At 50.5% G+C, this 18,410-nt stretch overlaps 1 protein-coding gene and 1 long non-coding RNA gene across 6 annotated transcripts in view; both read right to left on the bottom strand.

Moving 5' to 3' along the window:
* XPO6 (exportin 6) overlaps window positions 1-11,757 on the bottom strand; it is a 55,905-nt gene extending 44,148 nt beyond the window's left edge. For all 4 annotated transcript variants that reach the window (XM_055803911.1, XM_055803912.1, XM_055803913.1 and 1 more), the window contains exon 1: window positions 11,390-11,757. In XM_055803911.1, coding sequence (XP_055659886.1) covers window positions 11,390-11,392 — 3 coding nt within the window. In that variant the 5' untranslated portion in view covers window positions 11,393-11,757. The remainder of the gene's footprint in view (window positions 1-11,389) is intronic.
* On the bottom strand, window positions 5,885-11,379 carry LOC114014023 (uncharacterized). Of its 2 annotated transcripts, XR_008747199.1 has the most exons (4): window positions 10,749-11,379; window positions 10,559-10,629; window positions 10,306-10,420; window positions 5,885-9,650 (listed from the first exon to the last, which is right to left on the bottom strand). It is a non-coding gene; the product is annotated as an uncharacterized LOC114014023 (long non-coding RNA). The 2 variants fall into 2 exon arrangements; XR_003557356.2 differs by having other exon boundaries at window positions 5,885-10,420.
* Window positions 11,758-18,410: the final 6,653 nt, after the last annotated feature.

The raw sequence follows: 18,410 nt of genomic DNA, 5'->3' as shown, positions 1-18,410 counted from the left end.
AGGACGGGATGTCTTTCTGTTCAGGAACTGTTACTCACCACCCCTCTGCACCCCATCGTGTATTTAATTCAGACACCCACTCTTGTTCCATCCTTGCCTTCAATACCTGCACTGCTGAAGCACTTTTCACACTGCATCTAACACCTACCAGCCCATAAAGCCTCCCTACACCAGATATTGATAGCAAATGCAGATCGCTTCCCAGCACAGCCCTGGCTTCCTAATTTTTTTTGAGCCTGCATCTATGTCCCCTTCCTACCCACCATGTCTCCTACCATCACCAGTACAAGACACACCGCCCAGCACAATTCAGCCTCCTCTTGCTTATCGAGATTTGGATCTTACCACATCTTATGCAGCTCTGCTAAAGTGAGTATCAGCTACATCTACCAGCTTGTGCTCATAATGAGCAACTCTTCCAGGAGAGGAGGGACTGCAGGAGAGCAGTGTGAAACCTCGCTGCTTGCAGCATTCCCAGCAGGAATTGCTATAATGCCACCAACAAGCCAGTGAATATGGTTAAGAAAAAAGAAAAATCACACACACAACACAATGGCAGCTGCTAGTATAAAATAACTCATCATCACCCTGCCTCTGCTAAGTTACACTGTCCCATCTTCTTCCACCTGGGAGCCTTCTGCTTCCAATTTTGCACAGTTATTTAACAGTACAGTTATACACAGACAAATACAAACCACCACACTTTAGCTGCTGAATTTTCTTCCTTCTATAATTATAATTTTTTGGGTTTACTGTTGTAGATAATTTTTAAGGAAACTCAATCGAGACTAATTTAATAGTACACATACCTAACCAACATGCATATGTGCTAAGGTACTAATTTACTCATTTAAGAATTACCAGGGTGTCTTTCAGAGCCCCTTCCTGCCCAAGCCCTAACATAATATGATAATGAACACATAAATTAGTAACTACACTCTCAGAAAGACTGTGGTCACTCTAAGTCTGCTTGTGAAGGTCACAAAGGCCTTTTTTTTTTTTTTTTTTGCAGCTACCTGCAAAGCACAGATATTATCACCACTTCAGTGAACCTTTGGAACAGCCTTGGGTCACTCGATGCAACCAAGTTCAAGAAAGAAGTGCATTATTACTTTTAGCAATAGAAGTAGAATTATGAAGTGTTTTTTAAGAACTTGTACAAAACCCAGCACATCCTCTAGAAAGGATGAACGCATACTATTGAGAGGCAGAGTTCTGCAGCTCAAAGGCGGTGTTACCTACTATATTTAATCATTTCCAACTAATGATTTTACAAGTCCGGGGCTTCACACATTCCCAGTGTCTCCTTATCAGCGTAACTCACGCAGAGACCTTAAATTGGGAGACAGCACACAGACCCTGCACCGTACGTGCTCCCTGGCAGCACACTGCTGATGGTATCAAGACGACAAGGCTCAGTCTTTATTCTTGGTTTCCTCGTTGCATTTCAGAGATGTTTTTGTGGTTTAATGAACCGAAACTAGACAGCTTCACTCTGTGCTTTGAGAACAGTTCAGGCTCCTGGTGCCATTTCAAGAGACCTCCTGGCTGCAGAATACATCCCACTTATCTGGTTCATTCGATTCAAGGGTCACAGCTTTGGCAGCTCACTAATGAGATGAGATTTTGTAAACTCATTTCTGTTGTACCACAATTTCAGCAAAAAAACTACCATAAAAGAAATGACTTATTGTTCTACCTCAAGGCAATCTGCGGGAGGAATAAAGGCTTCATGCTACTCTCGATCTCCTGGCTGCAACAAAGCCGACATCCAGCACCAGAGGTGCTCAAGGCCCTTCTGCCTGTACAACCCATCACTTCAGAAACCCCAGACTGCGCTTCAGGAATCAATGCATTTTACTTAAATATCAGCTAAGGCCCCAAAACGACCACAGGCTGAACACTGATGTGTGGAACAGGCTATTGAGAGCCAGCAGTGATAATCTGATTTCTCAAACAGGATAAAGAGATCATCTTACCTGTAAACACTGCCTGCTATACAAGTAATCAGGCACCTTTTTGAATACCTAAGGGATCTTATTTCTTAAATCTTCTTGTACAGGCAGGTTCAGTTAACCAGGCTTCAGGTTTTAAGGCTGAACTCTGACTAACAGGCTCAAATGTCCAGGTCTGATTCTTTCTAAACCAGTAACTCTGAATCGACACCATCAGGTCCAGTAGCCAGCATGTCCTTCACCAAGCATTTTGCTTTGCTTGCTTTGCTGTTCAGAAAAGATGTTCATTAGATGGAAACACAGAATGCATAAAGCATTAAAATTCAACACCTAGAAGCTCTTAGAAACCCACCAAAGGCATAAAATAATCATCGCAAGCTGTCATAAGCAAGGTAAGATTTAGACACAGTGCCGTTACAAGCCACACTCTTGCTGAGGACAAGCACAAGAGCAATTTGCGGGCCCCCGCTGCCAGGGGAAGGTGGGCTGGCCATGCACTCCTGACTTGCCAATCGATTTACTGCAGTTCAGCTGCTGGAAAAGACTTAGCAACACATTATTTCCCCAAACAAGTAGTTGCTAAAATAATGATATGCAGATGAGAAGTGCAGAAGTATCCAAAGCAGACTACTTGAGATCAATATTCTGCACCATACCAACTGCGTATCACCCTAGCACAGGGGTCCCAGGTGGGTACAGGTGGCACTTTTTGGACTTAGGACTTAAATTTGACAATTTGGCTACAGTTGTTAGACTTTCCTCAGTAGACACTCTGTTCAGACAGTTCTCAGCCACTGCCATCACCGATAACAAATTTTCTGTTTAGGTATAACGAGAAAAAACCAAGCCATAAAGTCACAGTAGGGTCTTCAGATGGACACCCCACAAGGTTGGTCATCTGCTGAGGGCAGTCAGCTAGGCACATGTCACTTCACAGATGCTGAAACACTGCAAGGTGACTCTGGTTCTCTCCCAGAGTACAGAAATAACTCAGAGTCTTCCAGTGAAGTCTAGAAGCTTGCATCTCTAAAGGCAACAGTTTTGCAATCTCAGTGTTTGGGTCTGTCTTCTCCCCTCACACGCTCCCTTTGCTGGGTTCCCAAGCTTCCATCGAGCCTGCCACACCTCGAGGGAGATCCCGTCCTTTCCTATGCGGCGATGCTCGTGCATGAGTGCCAGGACCACAGTCACAAGTCACAAATCACTTCCCTTTTCTCTGCATAAGCAAATCTAGGCTTGCACAAACAGAACCACAGGGCTGGCCCAAACAAACACATGCAACTTAACTGATTTTGAGGTAACACTTCCCCTGCTGTTTTAGGTGAAGTAACCCGAGTTGTAAAAAGGCAGATCAGAAAGATTCCACAGCCATACTATTTTAAGCATAAGTATGTTGGGTGGGGGAGGGTATTTGTGGAGGGAATAAAAAAGTCCTTATAAAAATCATCCATAGAAATAAAAACGTGTCAAGAAAAATGCTTGCAGCTTCTTACTCAAATGGTCCAGAACAACAGACAAGCAGCAGCACATAAAATGAACTTATGAAAGGTACAAAGTATGGCCTTTCTAGTTGAAGACTTTTAAAAAACACACCTATACAAATTTCAACAGTCTTCCTACAAAGAACACTATTCTGGCTCTTACAGATGGATATATGATACTTAAAAATGCTAAAAAGCTTGCTCTTAAGCACTTGTCCAAATGTGGCAGCTGCTTTGACCAAAGAGACTAGAAAAAAAGATGCTAAGCATAGGAGTCATAAACCTGGCATGCTTGCATATCAGCACCAAGCCTTCCAAGATGCATTAACAGATTTTTAGAAACACTTCTCAAATGCTTTACCGTCTGCAAAGCCACATATAAGCTGCTCAACCTACAGACAACTCACAATACCTAGACAAACACTCTGAATTGCAGTTGTTTGCAATCCTACCTTAAGGAGTCTCTGAAAGTATGTACATATGCAAAGTGGGAAATGGAAAGCACCAGGACAAGCAAAAAAGAAAGCAAATGTAAAAAGAAAACAATTATTCAGCATATTTCTTAAAGTGGTACTTCAGATGCAGCTCCATCTACAGATCTTTGAACCTGCTGAATTTTTAACTGCACTGACACATCCCAGCTGCTCATTTTCCAGGTAGTTCTCCGACACCCACTTCTGCCTGGCAGGATTAAGTCTATTACCTTGCAGAAAAACTCCCAACACCAGACTATGCAATGTGACATCAGTGCAAGGTTTATCGTAAACTTGGGAGAAGGATTATACCTTACGCAATGTATTACACCAGCTGGACCCGATTGCCAAGGACGTATGATCACACTACACAAAAATAAGATACATGACCCTCACTCCTTGTCAAAAGAGGGGGGGGGGTGGGAAAAAAAACACACCTGCAATATTGCAAATTTAATTCCTGGCAAGAGCATTAAAACTTGTGTTGGGCACTTAAGACTGGGTAATGAAACTATCATGGATAACACTTACCATGGGAATAACTCAGCTAGACTTCCCCCCCCCCCCCATTTTAAATGTTTCCAAAGGACAGCACATGCAGGAAGAACATCTAGTCCACTTAAAAACAAGATGTTGATATCTGCAATGCTTCTGCACTTGGGGGTATTTCACAACAGCAGCCTGCCTCTCACTCCTGCATCTCCTGCAGCTCTGGGGCAACATCGTGTGCAGCCTCCAGGGATGGTTGCAGGGCTATCTGCCCTGGGACTGGGGTGGGGGCTCCAATGGGTGGACACAGGGCTATCCTATCCATCTTGGGACCGGGGGGCTCCAACAGGCGGACACAGGGCTATCTGCCCCAGGACTGGGGAGCTCTGACAGGCTGAAGCATAACTAGACTTTGGTCAACATGACCTGGCCCGCCTCATCAAGTGCCAGCAGGAAACAAGAAAAAGCTGCTGAAACTGCTGCAAAGCAGCCTTTTCCTCCTTCACCTCTCCCCATCACAAAACACTGCTTCTCCTGGGTTGCTGGTGGGATCAGAGGAGCTGCTGGTGCAGCCCTCAGCCATGGTGGAAGCAGAAACAGATTTGCTCCCGAGCACCTCATGGTTGCACATCAGAGATTACAGGCCCTAGATCACATCGTCATCCCTTTTTTTTTTTTTTTCTTTAACAGTTGCAAAAAGAAAGCCAAGGAATTGCAGAAAATTCAGTCTTATCACCCATAAGCGAAGGAACAGGGTAACGATATGGGGAACAACAAATCTAACCACTACAGCATAGCTGTCATTACTGTATCCCTTCCAGACCTTGACTTTAAACACACTGTTCTTAGACACCAGCTATTACTCCAAGGGGAAAAAAACCCAAAACACCACCAAGCAAAACTTCAGAGAAAAAAACCTGCCCTTAATCCCAAAGAAAAGGACTAGGAGTATTGCTACTCAGAAGCAATCTGTTCTGTTTTTACCCACTGCAGCAGGAGAGAATCAACCAAGCACAACACAGATTTTTCTGACAAAACCCTCTCCTGTATGGAAAAAAACCCTCACTCTTCTCTTCTGGAAGGCTGCAGCCCCTGCGTTCAATGCTGACTTTGGCATCCTGACAAGCCAGTATACAAAACAGATGAGTATGCTCCTTTCTCAAAAGAGGGGACAAAAAGGAATCACGACAATCCCTCCTGGGAAAAGAAAATTCATGCTGCAATTAAAGCTGTAATAAAATATTAAGTCAAACTGCTAAAAATACAGATAGACTTGCAGACCCAGCCACAAACTTGGAGATGCCGAAATAAATAAAAGATAATTTGCAGCATGAATTCAAATGGCTGGGAAATGATAAAATAAATTTATTCTGGGCATGATCCCCATAGGTGAGGGAACAGGGAAGATTGGGGGGGGGGGGGGGGGGGGGGGGGGGGGGGGCGGAAAGTAAGGAGTTTGTGATGTTGCCAGAAGAGCGAAAGCTTCCGATCCTAACTGTAAATGGAAAACAGAAATGTGGATAAAGAAAGGAGTAAGACACGTGGATGGGGAGAAGGTAAGAACGGGAAAAACTTGCTTCACCACAGAAACACATTCCATAAACCATAGGTGCTCCTGAGCCCAGGCTCAGAGAAGATGCCCCATTCCCAACCTGCCAGAGGACAGAGGCTCTCACCAGAGGACCCATTCCATTTCTGGCCACAGAAATGAGCCCCAAGAGCTGCCCAGATGAGTAAGCAACTTCTTGAACATCATAATCATAAAAAGGCAATGGCTTTCCTCTACCAAACTTAGTATTTACGCTTTTGTTGGAACAACACTTTCACAAAAGAACAGGCACATGCTATGCACTTTGCCTCTATAGATGGTATTCTAAGCATTCTATTTTGACAAAACAAAGCTGGCAAACATTTTATTACTCCAAAAGCAGAAGACTGCCGTGGTCAACACCTGGGGTGCAGAGAAGGCCAAACCAGCGGTGACCCAAATACAAACGCAGTTACTAACAGGAAGTATCTGCTGACTTATGAAGGATAATGTTAGGACACATTATTCTAGCAGACAGGTATCAGCCCACACATATAAAAGCTGCATGTTTTTCTACTCTGCATATACTAACACACATTAAGAAATACAGTAACAATAACAGCAGCTCCTTCTCCCCGATCTAAATGGCAACACCTCATAACATGCATTAAAATAACCAAACACAAATTCCTCAGAGCTTTTAGGTATCCGGACACTGAGCGATCTCTTCGCAGCATGGAGCCCCACTGCATGAGCTTAGTAGCAGTACATGCCAGCTTTTAATGCTTTTCTACTAAAATAATCGCAATAAGCAACATTCATCTATCAGCGGATTGCCATGCTCATCATCTAGCAGTAAGCAGCTTTCCAAGGTAGTTTAGTGGACCTTGAGGCTCAACAATTTTGCCTTAATACCTCTTAGTCCGACTGGAGATAATACCGCCTACATTTGGCTACCCAGGTCTTTGAAATGTGGCACATGTAATTATTATAGATCCTGAAAGGCATTGCGTATAACCATTCTGCTAAATTCGCTATTTTCGTCGGAAAAAAAATCTTTCATCCTGGGGGAAGCATCCTTAACAGCCATGCTCGGGATGAGCTTCCCTGCTACAAACTCCATTCCGATTCCCCTTTCTCCTAACTGCCAGCAGTGCCGTACAGGCTGAGCTTCACCAGGGCCAGCTGAGGCAGAGGGTGCTGCCGCAGGGGTCACAGCGGACAGAGCCTCACACCACACAGTGCCACACAGGCTTTGCTGCAGAGCTAATCAATGTGTGTGACAGCTCACCAGCGGCAAGTCTCAGCTGCTGTCTCACGGTTTAATAAAGCAAGAATAATGAAGGGGCACAGCAAGTTATGATGTGACTTGAAGGCCCAAAAAGGAAGCCCAATGTTGGAGCTGAGGTCAGAACTTCAAAGTTCCTATTCTCTTGTTTGCCTACTCAGTAGATGGAGTTCGAATGGTTTTATAAAGGGTTGACTTTTATTTTTAAGCTATGTACTTTAAGGGGACGTACAGAAAGCTGACAGAACTTCAGTCTACTACACCACAGCCATCTAGTTTTGATGCTGCACATCAGCCGGCAGTGTCAGAGCAGGCACTGCCGGGGGGAGGGGACGACACGCTCCAGCTCCCTCTTGGTCTCAAAAACCTTCCGCAAGCAGAGGCCACCTCACTATGAGCGAGCGCTTCCTGCCCGCCACAGCACACCCTCTTCAGCTTCACCCTCTTTTCTCCATCTCTTCTTCTGGCAACGCAGTCCCATAGATCACCTGCTTCACGAACGGGCGGCAGCAGCCCAAACGTGACTTAAGCATCTCTGGCACAATGGGACAGCCAGGCAGGGTTTTTCTGCAAAAGCAGGAAGTTGCTGCTGCCTCCTGCCACAACGATGTCCTCAGCCCCCTTGCACAGTAGCCATCGGCAGTGGTCCCAAAACCGCAGGAATGGTTCACAGCCCACAGACCTGATCTGGGCCTTAAGGCCACCAGCTCAGCTACACTGGCATACATAATAAACACGAGCTATTTTGGTAATTCAGTAGCAAGCTCCTTGGCAACCAACAGTGCCAAAATAATCCACAGCTCACCAGCATTACCTGGCTAGATATGCTGCAATCCAGACATACTTTATTCCTCAGCAAATGGAAGGTTTAAACCATTGCAGGTCTCCAAAGGAAGCTTCAAGCATAAGAAAATGACAGCGCTTACCGCTAAAAAAAAATTGGAAGGTAATAACAGGGCCTATAAGGTAAAAGCTAGGATGCTGCTGTAGAAAACTTAGATTCAAGCTACACACGCCCACTGCCTACTTCCATTTTTGCAAGCTCGATTTGCTTCAGGCAGAACAGGGACGGGAGCTTCTTTGGATCTGCTGCTGCTACTTCTATTGTCTGATTCCCACTTTGCTACACGCTCATGAGGCCTAGTGATAAGCTGAAATAAGTGGGACTTGTTTTGTAACTAAAGCCAACATGTTTGAGAAGCCTGTTTGCAGTTCCTTGACTGAAGGGTTGACTTCATATGACACCTTTAAATCTGATACCTAACACAACAGCATTTCCTGAAAAAAGTCCCCTTTCCTGAGCTGTTCTTCCAGTTGCTGGCAGGATACAAATCACACATAATTGAAGAATACATTTGCTAGGAGGTAATCACCTGACTTCCAACCTCACATGGGAGTTACTAACACACTTGCCAGGTGACTGGTATGCTCAGGAGATTACAACTGGGATCTGACAGTTTCAGAGATGGTTCATCTTCGCTAGCAGAAACAGGAAAAAGATGAAAGAATGAGTGATGAGAGAAATGCATAGCTTATTAGGATGCAAAACACAAATGCACTCGAGGATTACTTCCACGAACAGTATTTATTTTCAAGCTGTTTGCTAAAATCATCTAGAAGGATTCCTAAAAGTTGACCAACAAAACATTAATGTTTTGTGGTCTATTAAAAGAAGAGAAACACTCCAAGAGTGCCACCTGAGTGCCTAAGTTGGAGCTTGTTACTCTGTGTTTAGAGGTTAACATGACTCCACAGAAATCCACTTGAGAAGCCTGTATTTCACAATACCCTACTTTCTCTATAAAGATAGGACATCAGTGCTGACTCACCTTTTCACAGAAAGCCTCAAATTGGATGCTGTACAAGAACTATTTAGTGGACACTCAATGTGCATTAGTCGTCTGACATGCCACAAGCATGTAATAACCACCACACACATACAACGTGCAGAAGGCTTGACGCAGCAGCAGGGCTGCTCTTCACAAATACCTCAGAAAGCAAAAGAATGATTCAAGCTTCCTGTGAAACTAACCAGCTTTCTAAGGGTGGCATAAGATTTCTGAGCCATTAGTTGCATCTAAGGACACTGAACTGGCACCTGTTCTATGACACGCATGCAGTTTCTGAGTATGCTGCACATCACCAGTTTCCCCTCCTGCCTTTACTGAGAGCTCTGGCTTTACAGTTTGTTCTTAACATTCCTTCCCAGTTAATCAAGCTTTAACTCATTACTGCACTCATTGCTTACTCCCTTCTGTATCAACCCAATTCAACTTCAACTAATAAAATCTGCTTCCACAAATCTGTATTTCTGACAGCAGAGTTTAATTGTGTTTTATTTGTTCCCAGTATGGCTTACAGCATCTCATCTTCACACTTATCCAACTGTTTCCAGGAAGGAGGGTACGCTAGCAGCAGAACAGGCCCATCTGTAAGCTCCAAGGAAATGGGAACATAAGGAAAATCTTGCACAGTAGTCACATGATGAGTTACACCAGTAAATTCTGCAGTATAGCCCGATGACTGCTTCTCAACTTCCAGAGCCAGTACCTGGCTTGTAGCTGAACCAAATATCAAATGTTCAAGGAAAAAACCAAAAGATGTCACTCAGGAGGATAAATGTGCACGCCTGCACGAAGGCAAGGGAAGAACTAAGAAGTCCTTTTGTCACTTGTAATTATTGGTGCACACCCTGAAGCACAAAACTCTGTAACTTCTTTCCGCATGCAGATCTACAGTTTGTTATATACAGCTGGTCTACCAATTTCTCCAAATTCAACCACAGTATTTTTTCATCTTATTCAACCTGGGGTATTCACCTAAAGAATTTTTGCTCTAGCTTTGGCCAAAGTTAAATTCAGCGAGATCTGTGACACATGACAGACAAGTCAGGAGTCCATCCTGAGCAGGTAGGTACATCCCTCATGCACGCAGACCCAGTAGTAGCAGGCTGCTACTGTATTTATTTAGGAGGCCATATCCCACCCCAGCAGACACCATGTGGAGCAGCAAAGCCTCTCACAGGGACTAATGAAATTCAACTTAGATGAGCTACAGAGAGCAAGGTTTCAGTAAACTAGCAACAGCGTACCAGGAGCACATCAAACAACGTGCAGATGTGATTATTTTGGCTCTTGGGTGAAGCAAATTCACAACTGCAAACCAAGATCCCAGCTTCCTGAAGACCAGAGGTGCAAGGCCTGAGCCTACGTTATTTAAGACAATTTAAATTAGAAAGTGGTTGTAAACTAAATCAGTAACTACTGCCTTCACTCAGCGGGACTGAGAGAGAGGAGGCAGTTTCCATGAGCAGATCCAGGGCTGCTGAACACATCTCTACTTACTGATCAACTGCAAAGTACATGTCTGTGGCTTCCCTTTGCCAACCCAGTAAGTCTGGGAATTTAATGTTTCCCTGCAGGTAGAACAAGGGAAAAATAAGAACAGCAGTTGTTACTTAGCACATCACTGCCAGCACTTGGTACGGCGATAGCGAGCAATACCATGATCCCCTGAAGAACGATTTCCACCTACCAGCCCTGCAAGCCTGACTGTGCGTGCACCCGATGGATTAAAGATTCTTCTCCTGCTTCTTATCAAGAGAAAAAGAGATTGTGCAAATCAAAGCACGCCGTATCTCAGCTCTGCATCTCTCGGTAGGACTGCATGCAGCTATGACTGCTGCTGCTGCTGGAAAGCAGCTGAAGACCGGTATCTACAGCAGAATTAAATTACACTCTGCACAGAAGGGAATCCAGGTTATTTCTGCAGCTTTTCCAAGGCTAAACTGGAGGCGACCAGAGCAAGCCCACTGCTAGCACTGGAAAAATCCCTGTATTTCCCAACACCCTCCGGGCACACACGCTCCTGGGAAGCCTTCAGGGCTTTTTTAAAACGTGCCAGCCCGGCGGTTCCGGGGGCGCAGGCCTCCCCGAACACCCGAGGGCCCCTCGGGGCCTCCGGGGCCCGCAGCCCCCGGCCGGGCCGCTGCCCAGGCGGCTCCCCCCAGCAGGCGCCGGGCCGCCCGCTGCCCGCATCGGGGGCAGGCTCTGAGGGCCGGCGGGCCCGGGACAGGCCGCAGGCCCCGCCGGAGCGCAGCGGGGTCCCCCCACCTCCCCTCCCCGGGGCCGGGGGGGGGGGGCTCCGCGGCGGCCCCGCTCCCCGCCCGCACTCACCATGGCTGGCGGCGGCTCCCGCGGGGCGGCTCTAGGCAGGGCGCCGCGCTCCTCTCATGTCATGGCCGGCGGCGGCCGGCGGCGGGGCCTCCCCGCCCATGCACCAGCGAGCCCCCCGCCGGCCGCAGAGCCCCAGGCACCGCGGGCGGCCCCCCGCCCAGAGAGCCGCCGCCGCAACCGCCGCCTCCCAGCCCCCGGGCCTCCCCCGGCCGGCGGGGACGGGGAGCCCCAGGGCGCTGGGAAGGGCCACCGGAGGACAGGCCCGCGCGGGCCGGGAGGGCGCGGCGCTGGGCGGCGGAGGGCCGGGGCCGGGCGGGGCCGGGAGGGGACCGGAGCGTGGCGGGGCTCGACGCGGCGGCTGTCGGGGCGTCCGGTAGCTACGCCAGGCGCATCCTGCCGCGCACCGGGGAGGCGGCTCCGCCGGCCCCGCCCCGCCCTCCCGCCGGAAGCGGTCGCCGGGCCCCCGCGGCCAATCGCAGCCGAGGCGGTGGTGGGGAAGACGCATGCGCAGCTCGCCGCGGCACGCCGCCGGCCGCCATCTTGGAGAAGGGCGCGGCGCCTCGCGGGGCGGGGAGGGGGGGGGACGAGGGGGGAAGGTGCGCGCCCGAGGTGCGCCGCGCCGCGCCCCGCCCCGCCACTTCTGCGCATGCGCGAACTGCCTTCCGGCCAGCCGGAAGCGGCGGGTGAGGGGGCGTGTCTTCGCTTGGCCACACCCCCTGGAGGCGGGGCTGGAGCGCGGCCCCCGTGCCAGCGGCCGGGCGCGTGAGAGGGGCGTACGTTGCCTGGGCCGCGATCACTGACCCGACCCCCAGGCACGGCTGTGCTGCCCCCCGGCCCCCCGCCTCCCAAGGGAGGTGCAGAGGTACAGGGCCGCCGTCTGTGTTTACTGGCCTCGTGTCTTTCTAACTCCCGAAAAATATGCGAGGCGGGAGCAACCCCCAGCCTCAACACCCCCTCCCATCCCCTAGTTTTAAACTACTTCGTGGCCCTTGATTTTCTAACACGTGGTCGGGTGAGAAGACAGTAAGGAAGAGATCTGGAACAGCGGGTGAATTTACAAAAAGGAAATCCAGCCCCTAACTGCTGCTTGACGAAGACAAGGAGGTGGGACCAACTGGAGCCCTAAACCCATGAAGTTAATACAGATGAAAATACTTACGGTTCACCAAACTCTCCTGTGACATTTGCAGTCACAGGTATTGCTGAAACCAGCAGCTAATACGCTTTAGAGGCAACAGTATCCATATGGTGATATTGCAAATGCTTGCAGTTACATTAGAGGATTAAACAAAACAAGAGGGAAGAAAATAAACCCTCCGTGGGGGGTGTAACTAACCACGAGGCTCAACAAGAAGCTTATGGTTGAGCAGTCTTGTGTCTTTTGCACGGCAGATTTTATTCCGTGCTTTCAGGAGAATGCTGACCACACAGCCCCTTGTCCTGCTCACCCTGCTCAGCCTTTTGCTCTGGGTGGAAACACTGTTCCTGGGCCATGCAGGCTGGTAAAAACTCACCAAGAAGACTATGTGCAGCTTGCAGCTGAGTAGAGGCTGCCTGGCTGCACAGGAGGGTCACATCCATTTGCTGCTACGTGCTGCTGAATTACTATATGCACCCAAAGGCAGAGCACCATCTCCAACACCTATCTCTCCAACACCTCCGAGACCCCTCCAACCTCTCCAAAACCCCTCCAACCACTCCAGCACCTCCAGAACCCCTCTGACACCTCCAAAACCCTTCCAACCTCTCCAAAACACCAGGCTGAGCCAAGCGGTGTGCTGTGCCTGCCAGTGTCTTTAACTGAGGCTGGAACTGCCTTGAGACGCCACCTCAGCAATGGTTACATCAAGATATTGCAGCTGGCTGGCAGAGGGCAGGTTACCATGGTGACCATTAAAAGGATAATCTTATTATCACCATTTGTTATTCCGACAGGGTTGTTTGTTGACATGTGCTCCGAGGTGCACATTGCTGGTAGAGAAAACCAGCTGCTGGACACGGAGCTGCTAGGTCATGCACACCTTCCCTCCGAAGCCCTGAAGCTCTGCCTTCCACCTCTGCGTTGTTTGGGGTGGGGTTCTTCTGTGGCTCTCCAAAACAGAAGTGGCTCCAGCTCCGTGGGCTGGGACAGGAGGGATCTGGTGTGCCGCAGGCAGAGAGCAAGCTGGTGGGGACCAAAAGGAAGAAGAGAAACCTTCTGCCAGGCTGCTGGATCCTTATAGGGAGCTTTTCTCCTCTAGCCCTATCTCCCCTGCAAAACCCAAGGGCATGGAATACCTTCTAGCACAGGATTTGGGGCTGAGAGTGAGCTCTGAGCTTTGCAAGCCTTCAGCATCACCCACCAGCATCATGCCGCCAACATATCACCAGCATCAGGCACCAGCATCACTGGAGCATAAGGAAGAGTGTGTTCAGGAGCGCTGCAGTGCCAGACCCCGGGCCTCCTTTATTCCATTTCTGGGGCTCTGCCCATTGCTGGAAGGGCTATTTCTTAAAGAAAATTAGTAGTCACCCTAACCACTGGCTGTCTGCAACCCTTATGTTTTAATTTGGGGCTCCTCCATCTGTTTCCTAAAGAGGGAGGCAGCAAGGCTCAGACTATGCCTGAATAAGCCCCAAGATGCAAGATGCCCTCAACCTTTTTTTTTTTTTTTTTTTTAACTTTATGTTTTAAAAAAATAGAAGGAAGCAAAATAAACCATGGTGCTGAATGGCTGTATTGGGAAACCAAGGGAACAGAATTTGTGAAAATCATTTGTTACTGCATGGTTTATGCCTCCACTTTTATTGTAAACACACACAGCAATGCACTGGAACGTGATTTGAAGCCCTCTTATCAAAGCTTCCTGCACAGCTCCAGCCTTGATTCCAGCTCATTAAATCACATATTCAAATATTCACCACATTTAATTGTTTTATACCAGTTTTGCATAGTTTGGGTTCTGCCTTCGGGGTGAGTTTGAGCCCAAGGCCAACCCAGCAGCTGGCTACGCTTCCCTTCGCACCCAGCCGTGTATCAGTTTCCAGCTCCTTGTATTGTTCCTGCCACAAGTTGAACTGTAACTCATTCTGAATGAGATGTATAAATAAGCATCTTACTGCAGTGTCACCTAAAGTAAAACAACTCTATGAAAAGGGTTAAACTGTATTTTACAAGTGCAATAAAGCAACTCTGGAACAGGAGGGAAAGTTTTGTGCAGCAAACCCCAACCACTCCCTGTATCTCACAAGTGGCTTGGCAATAAGTTTGCTTATTTAGCAAGCTATGAAAAATACAGCAGGTAAAGGCCCTGAGTACAAATACCTGTGAAAAGTACAGTTGTTCATAATTTTAAAAAACCACCACAGTCCGCTGCTGTGGGGAAGGTATGCTCCCAAGGTGCTTCTCCCCACGATGGGTGTCCTTCCTCCTCCACCTGCCATTGCTGGGTGCCTGGTGCGGGCACCCACAGCCTGGTGTCCCAGGGAGGGAGGGCAATCCACTGGGGCTGTCATCCCACACCGTCCCATGTCCCTGGACTGGGTAACCTGGTCAGGACCATCTGCCCCAGCCAGGGTGGCTGTGGTGGCCACTGCAGCTCCTGGCCAGGTCCTCCTGCCTCCCCTCCAGCCCTGCTCCACACCCCGTTGGGATTTATCTGGGACTATTTGGGTTGTCAGGTGCTGTGTTTTTGGCACGCTGATTATATCGCTGGGAATGGCTTCCCAATTCCCACTGAAGGGGTGCTGCTTCTAGGCTGGGACAAAACAACCCCATGGGGCCAGGGCGCTGAGACACGACAGGAGGTCCCCAAATAAGCAGGTGCAGAGGGAGGGCAGGCAAAGCTGTGCTTTAGACAGGTCTCACACATCCAGCGTTTCATGTGTATTTGAAAGGGAGGCCTGAAAATTCATCCCAGTGTCCAAATCACCCCTTCCAACAGCTTCAGACCTGGAGGAGCAGGATGGGAGAGCAGCCAGCAGCCAAGGCAGCTCACTCGCTCTGGTAAGAGACGCCACTTTGTTACAGGCAAGGGAAAAAGGACTCGTTTCAGGCAGTGGCTTTTTTTAAACCTACACAAGGTTCGGAGCCTGTCCCTACTTTCTCCCTAGACCTCAAAAAACCCAGGCAATGCCACAAGATGTCCCGACTTGCCCTTCTGCACCTCTCCCCGTTCTCAGTCTCCCATAATTTTGGGAGGGGACCAGTAGAGGTACAGGCGGTGGCGGGGGAGGACAGTGGAGCTTGGGCTCCCGTGGGCAAGGTCCCACCCTGAAGGGTCTATCACCTACCACAGGTTCCTGTGGGGCATCCACCAGGAGCAACAAGCACTCATGACCAGCCTCTTGGTCCCGGGCTTTGATGGGAGCCTCTTTTATGAAGCTGGATGCAGTGAGGCGGGGAGCAGGGTCCCACCAGCCAGGCACCGCCGTGGGCCGGCAAGGGCTCCCCTTCTTCCAGGAAGCGTGAGGTGGAGCGGGCTGGGAAGGCAGAAGCTATTAGGGGCTCCCTGGGGCTGGGCATACTTGCCTCTTCCCTTCCATGGGAAAGCAGCCCTTTTTCTCTGGGTTTCTGCTCCTCTCCGCTCAGCCCATTAGCTGAGGCATTAAATTTTAACATTTTTTGTGGCTCCTTACAGTGTGTTCCTGGTGAGTGGGTGCCTGGGTGGGTGCCAGGGCCCTGGCGCCATACCCAGGGGGCCTGGGGGACGTTGGGAGTCTGGCTGTGGTGGGGGTACCCACCTGCATCCCATGGTCAGGAGAGGGGCTCCCCCAGTGCTGGACACCTGTGGGATGCTGATGCTTCTCCCAGCTCCCAAAGACCAGCATGGCAGCAGCATCCCCTGCACAGCCCCGTTGTCCTGGAGAGATGTCCCTGCCAGCTCCCCATGTTGGCAGGGGGTGACAAGATGGCAGTAACCCCCCCCCATCTGCCCAGCCAGTAATGCTACCTGCAGCCCTGCCTGCTCCCACATCCCTTCTGAGTGATGGGCAGCCATCCTGTTGCCCAGCCCTGCAATTCCCCATGCCCTGCAGCAGTCCTCGACCTTGACCACCCACCAGCTTCCCCCCCGTGCCGCTGCCAATGCCCCCAGCCCTTGCAAAACACCCAACATAGGTAGGAAACCAGTAAATGGCAAGTTCTGCTTGCAGGCACAGCCCGTGGCTGCCATGCTCAAGGGGGGTTTCACTGCCCCATGGCTCCCTTGGTGCAAACTGCCCCAAGGATCCTGCAAAAGGGACCTGTCCTGCCCCCCCTGCGCAGCACAAACCAGCCCCCAGCCCCTCTTTGCCAGGGGTCTCCGGCGGGCACCCTGCAGGGTGAGCTTTGCTCACCATGGGCAGGTCCAAGGAGAACGCAAGTCCTTGAAGCGCCTTAGAGTAACGGACTCAGCTTAATGGCCGGAGAAATGCTCAGGCTTGAAATAGCTGATGGAAATGGATGGCTTGAGGACAAACCCTGCTCAGAATCACGAGGATCCTGCCACTCCTGGCCTTGGGCAACATGCACTCGCCCAGCACGGCCGTGCACATGCATGTACGCTGAGCTCGGCCGTGCATAGGGGCATGCACTGATCCTAGCCACACACACGCATATACATACCAGCTCCAACCAGCTCCCTGCACAAGCACACCCATGATTGTGGCAAGAGAGCGCAGGCAGCCAGGCTCCATCGCCACGCACCCCACAGGGATGTGTCTGCCTCATCCTGGCCGGCCATGGACGCTGGAGGCAGGTCTGCTGGAGGCAGGTCTGAGGACTTGGCCATGAGGCAGAGGATCCCACTTAGCCTCAGCCCCCATCCCAGGTCGGGACCAGTGTGGGGTGGCTGAACCCCAGAAGTGCGGGCACCTCGCAGGCTCACGTGTGGGACCATGTAGTCCAGCACCCTTCTAGATGCATGGAAGAAGGTGATGGGAATGAGCTCAGGATAAACCACCCTCCAGGCTGGGTCCCCCTATCTCCTGGGGCAGCTGTGCAAGGACAAGACCCATGAGCAGCACCGCCGGGAGCATTCCGGCCATGAGAAATTAAAAATCCATCGATTTTTGCCATTAGAGGGGGTGTGGCTGGAGCAGATGCACTGCAAGCAGAGCCACACACTGAATAATTCACGGCGAGAGATGACGAAGCCCGTGGCCAGGCTGGGGAAGCCTCTCTGTGTCCTCCCACTGCTGCCTCCCAAGGACGTGGCCTTTGCTTCTGCCCCAAGGCATTGAACATGGGCTGGGGTGAGGGACCAGCACTGCTCTCCATCTCAGGGACATGGGGGTCACGTGCGGGTCCCTGAACTGGTCCCCACAGATGGAACGGTGAGACTCCAGAGCTGCTCGGTGAGAGCATGCGGCCACATGGGTGAGGGGTATCCTCACCCAGCATGCTGCGCCCAAGGTGGCCCGGCTTGTCCCCTGGGAGTGGCTGACACTGCTGACATGGCTGCCCTGGCTCGCACTGGTGGTGCAGGGCCACCCCTTCTGGGGCAGGGCCACTCATCATGGGGCAAAGGTGCCACTCGTGGGGCAGGAACACCACTTGTGCAACAGGGACACATGCTGTGGGGCAGGGACATCCCTCTCAAGGCACCGTGATGCTCCTGCCATGCCCAGCTGGGATTGGCAAGCTGTGCCCTGCCATGCCCCACCATGCCCATGCATGCATGCGGAGCAGCCCCCCAGGAATGGCTCCAAGACCACCTTCTCCACCCTCAGCAGGGCACCCAGGCTAAGAGAAACCCCCTCTGGTGGTGCCATGTCCCCCATGCCAAGGGCTGGCCAGGGTCTGCCCTGGATGGGGCACTGGGGGATGGAGCACAGGTTTCTCGGTGACACTCAGTGCACCAGGGGGACGGGCTGAGTTTGCCAGGTCTCAGCTGTGGTGCTGGCAAGCCCCGAGGCAGCAGCCTGGAGCCAAGAGAGGGCGGCTGGAGGTTGGGCAGGGCTGGCAGCGGCAGCCAAGGAGTTAACTTCCCAGCCTCACCGCATGAATCTGGAGCTATTAATACTCACACACTGGTTTAGCTGTCAGAGCAAGCGGCTGCTC

Source organism: Falco peregrinus, chromosome 5, assembly GCF_023634155.1.
Source record: "Falco peregrinus isolate bFalPer1 chromosome 5, bFalPer1.pri, whole genome shotgun sequence".
In the NCBI taxonomy this organism is placed as follows: Eukaryota; Metazoa; Chordata; class Aves; order Falconiformes; family Falconidae; genus Falco; species Falco peregrinus.
The sequence above is the reverse complement of the archived record's forward strand: the minus strand, read 5'-3'. Positions and strand labels throughout refer to the sequence as shown.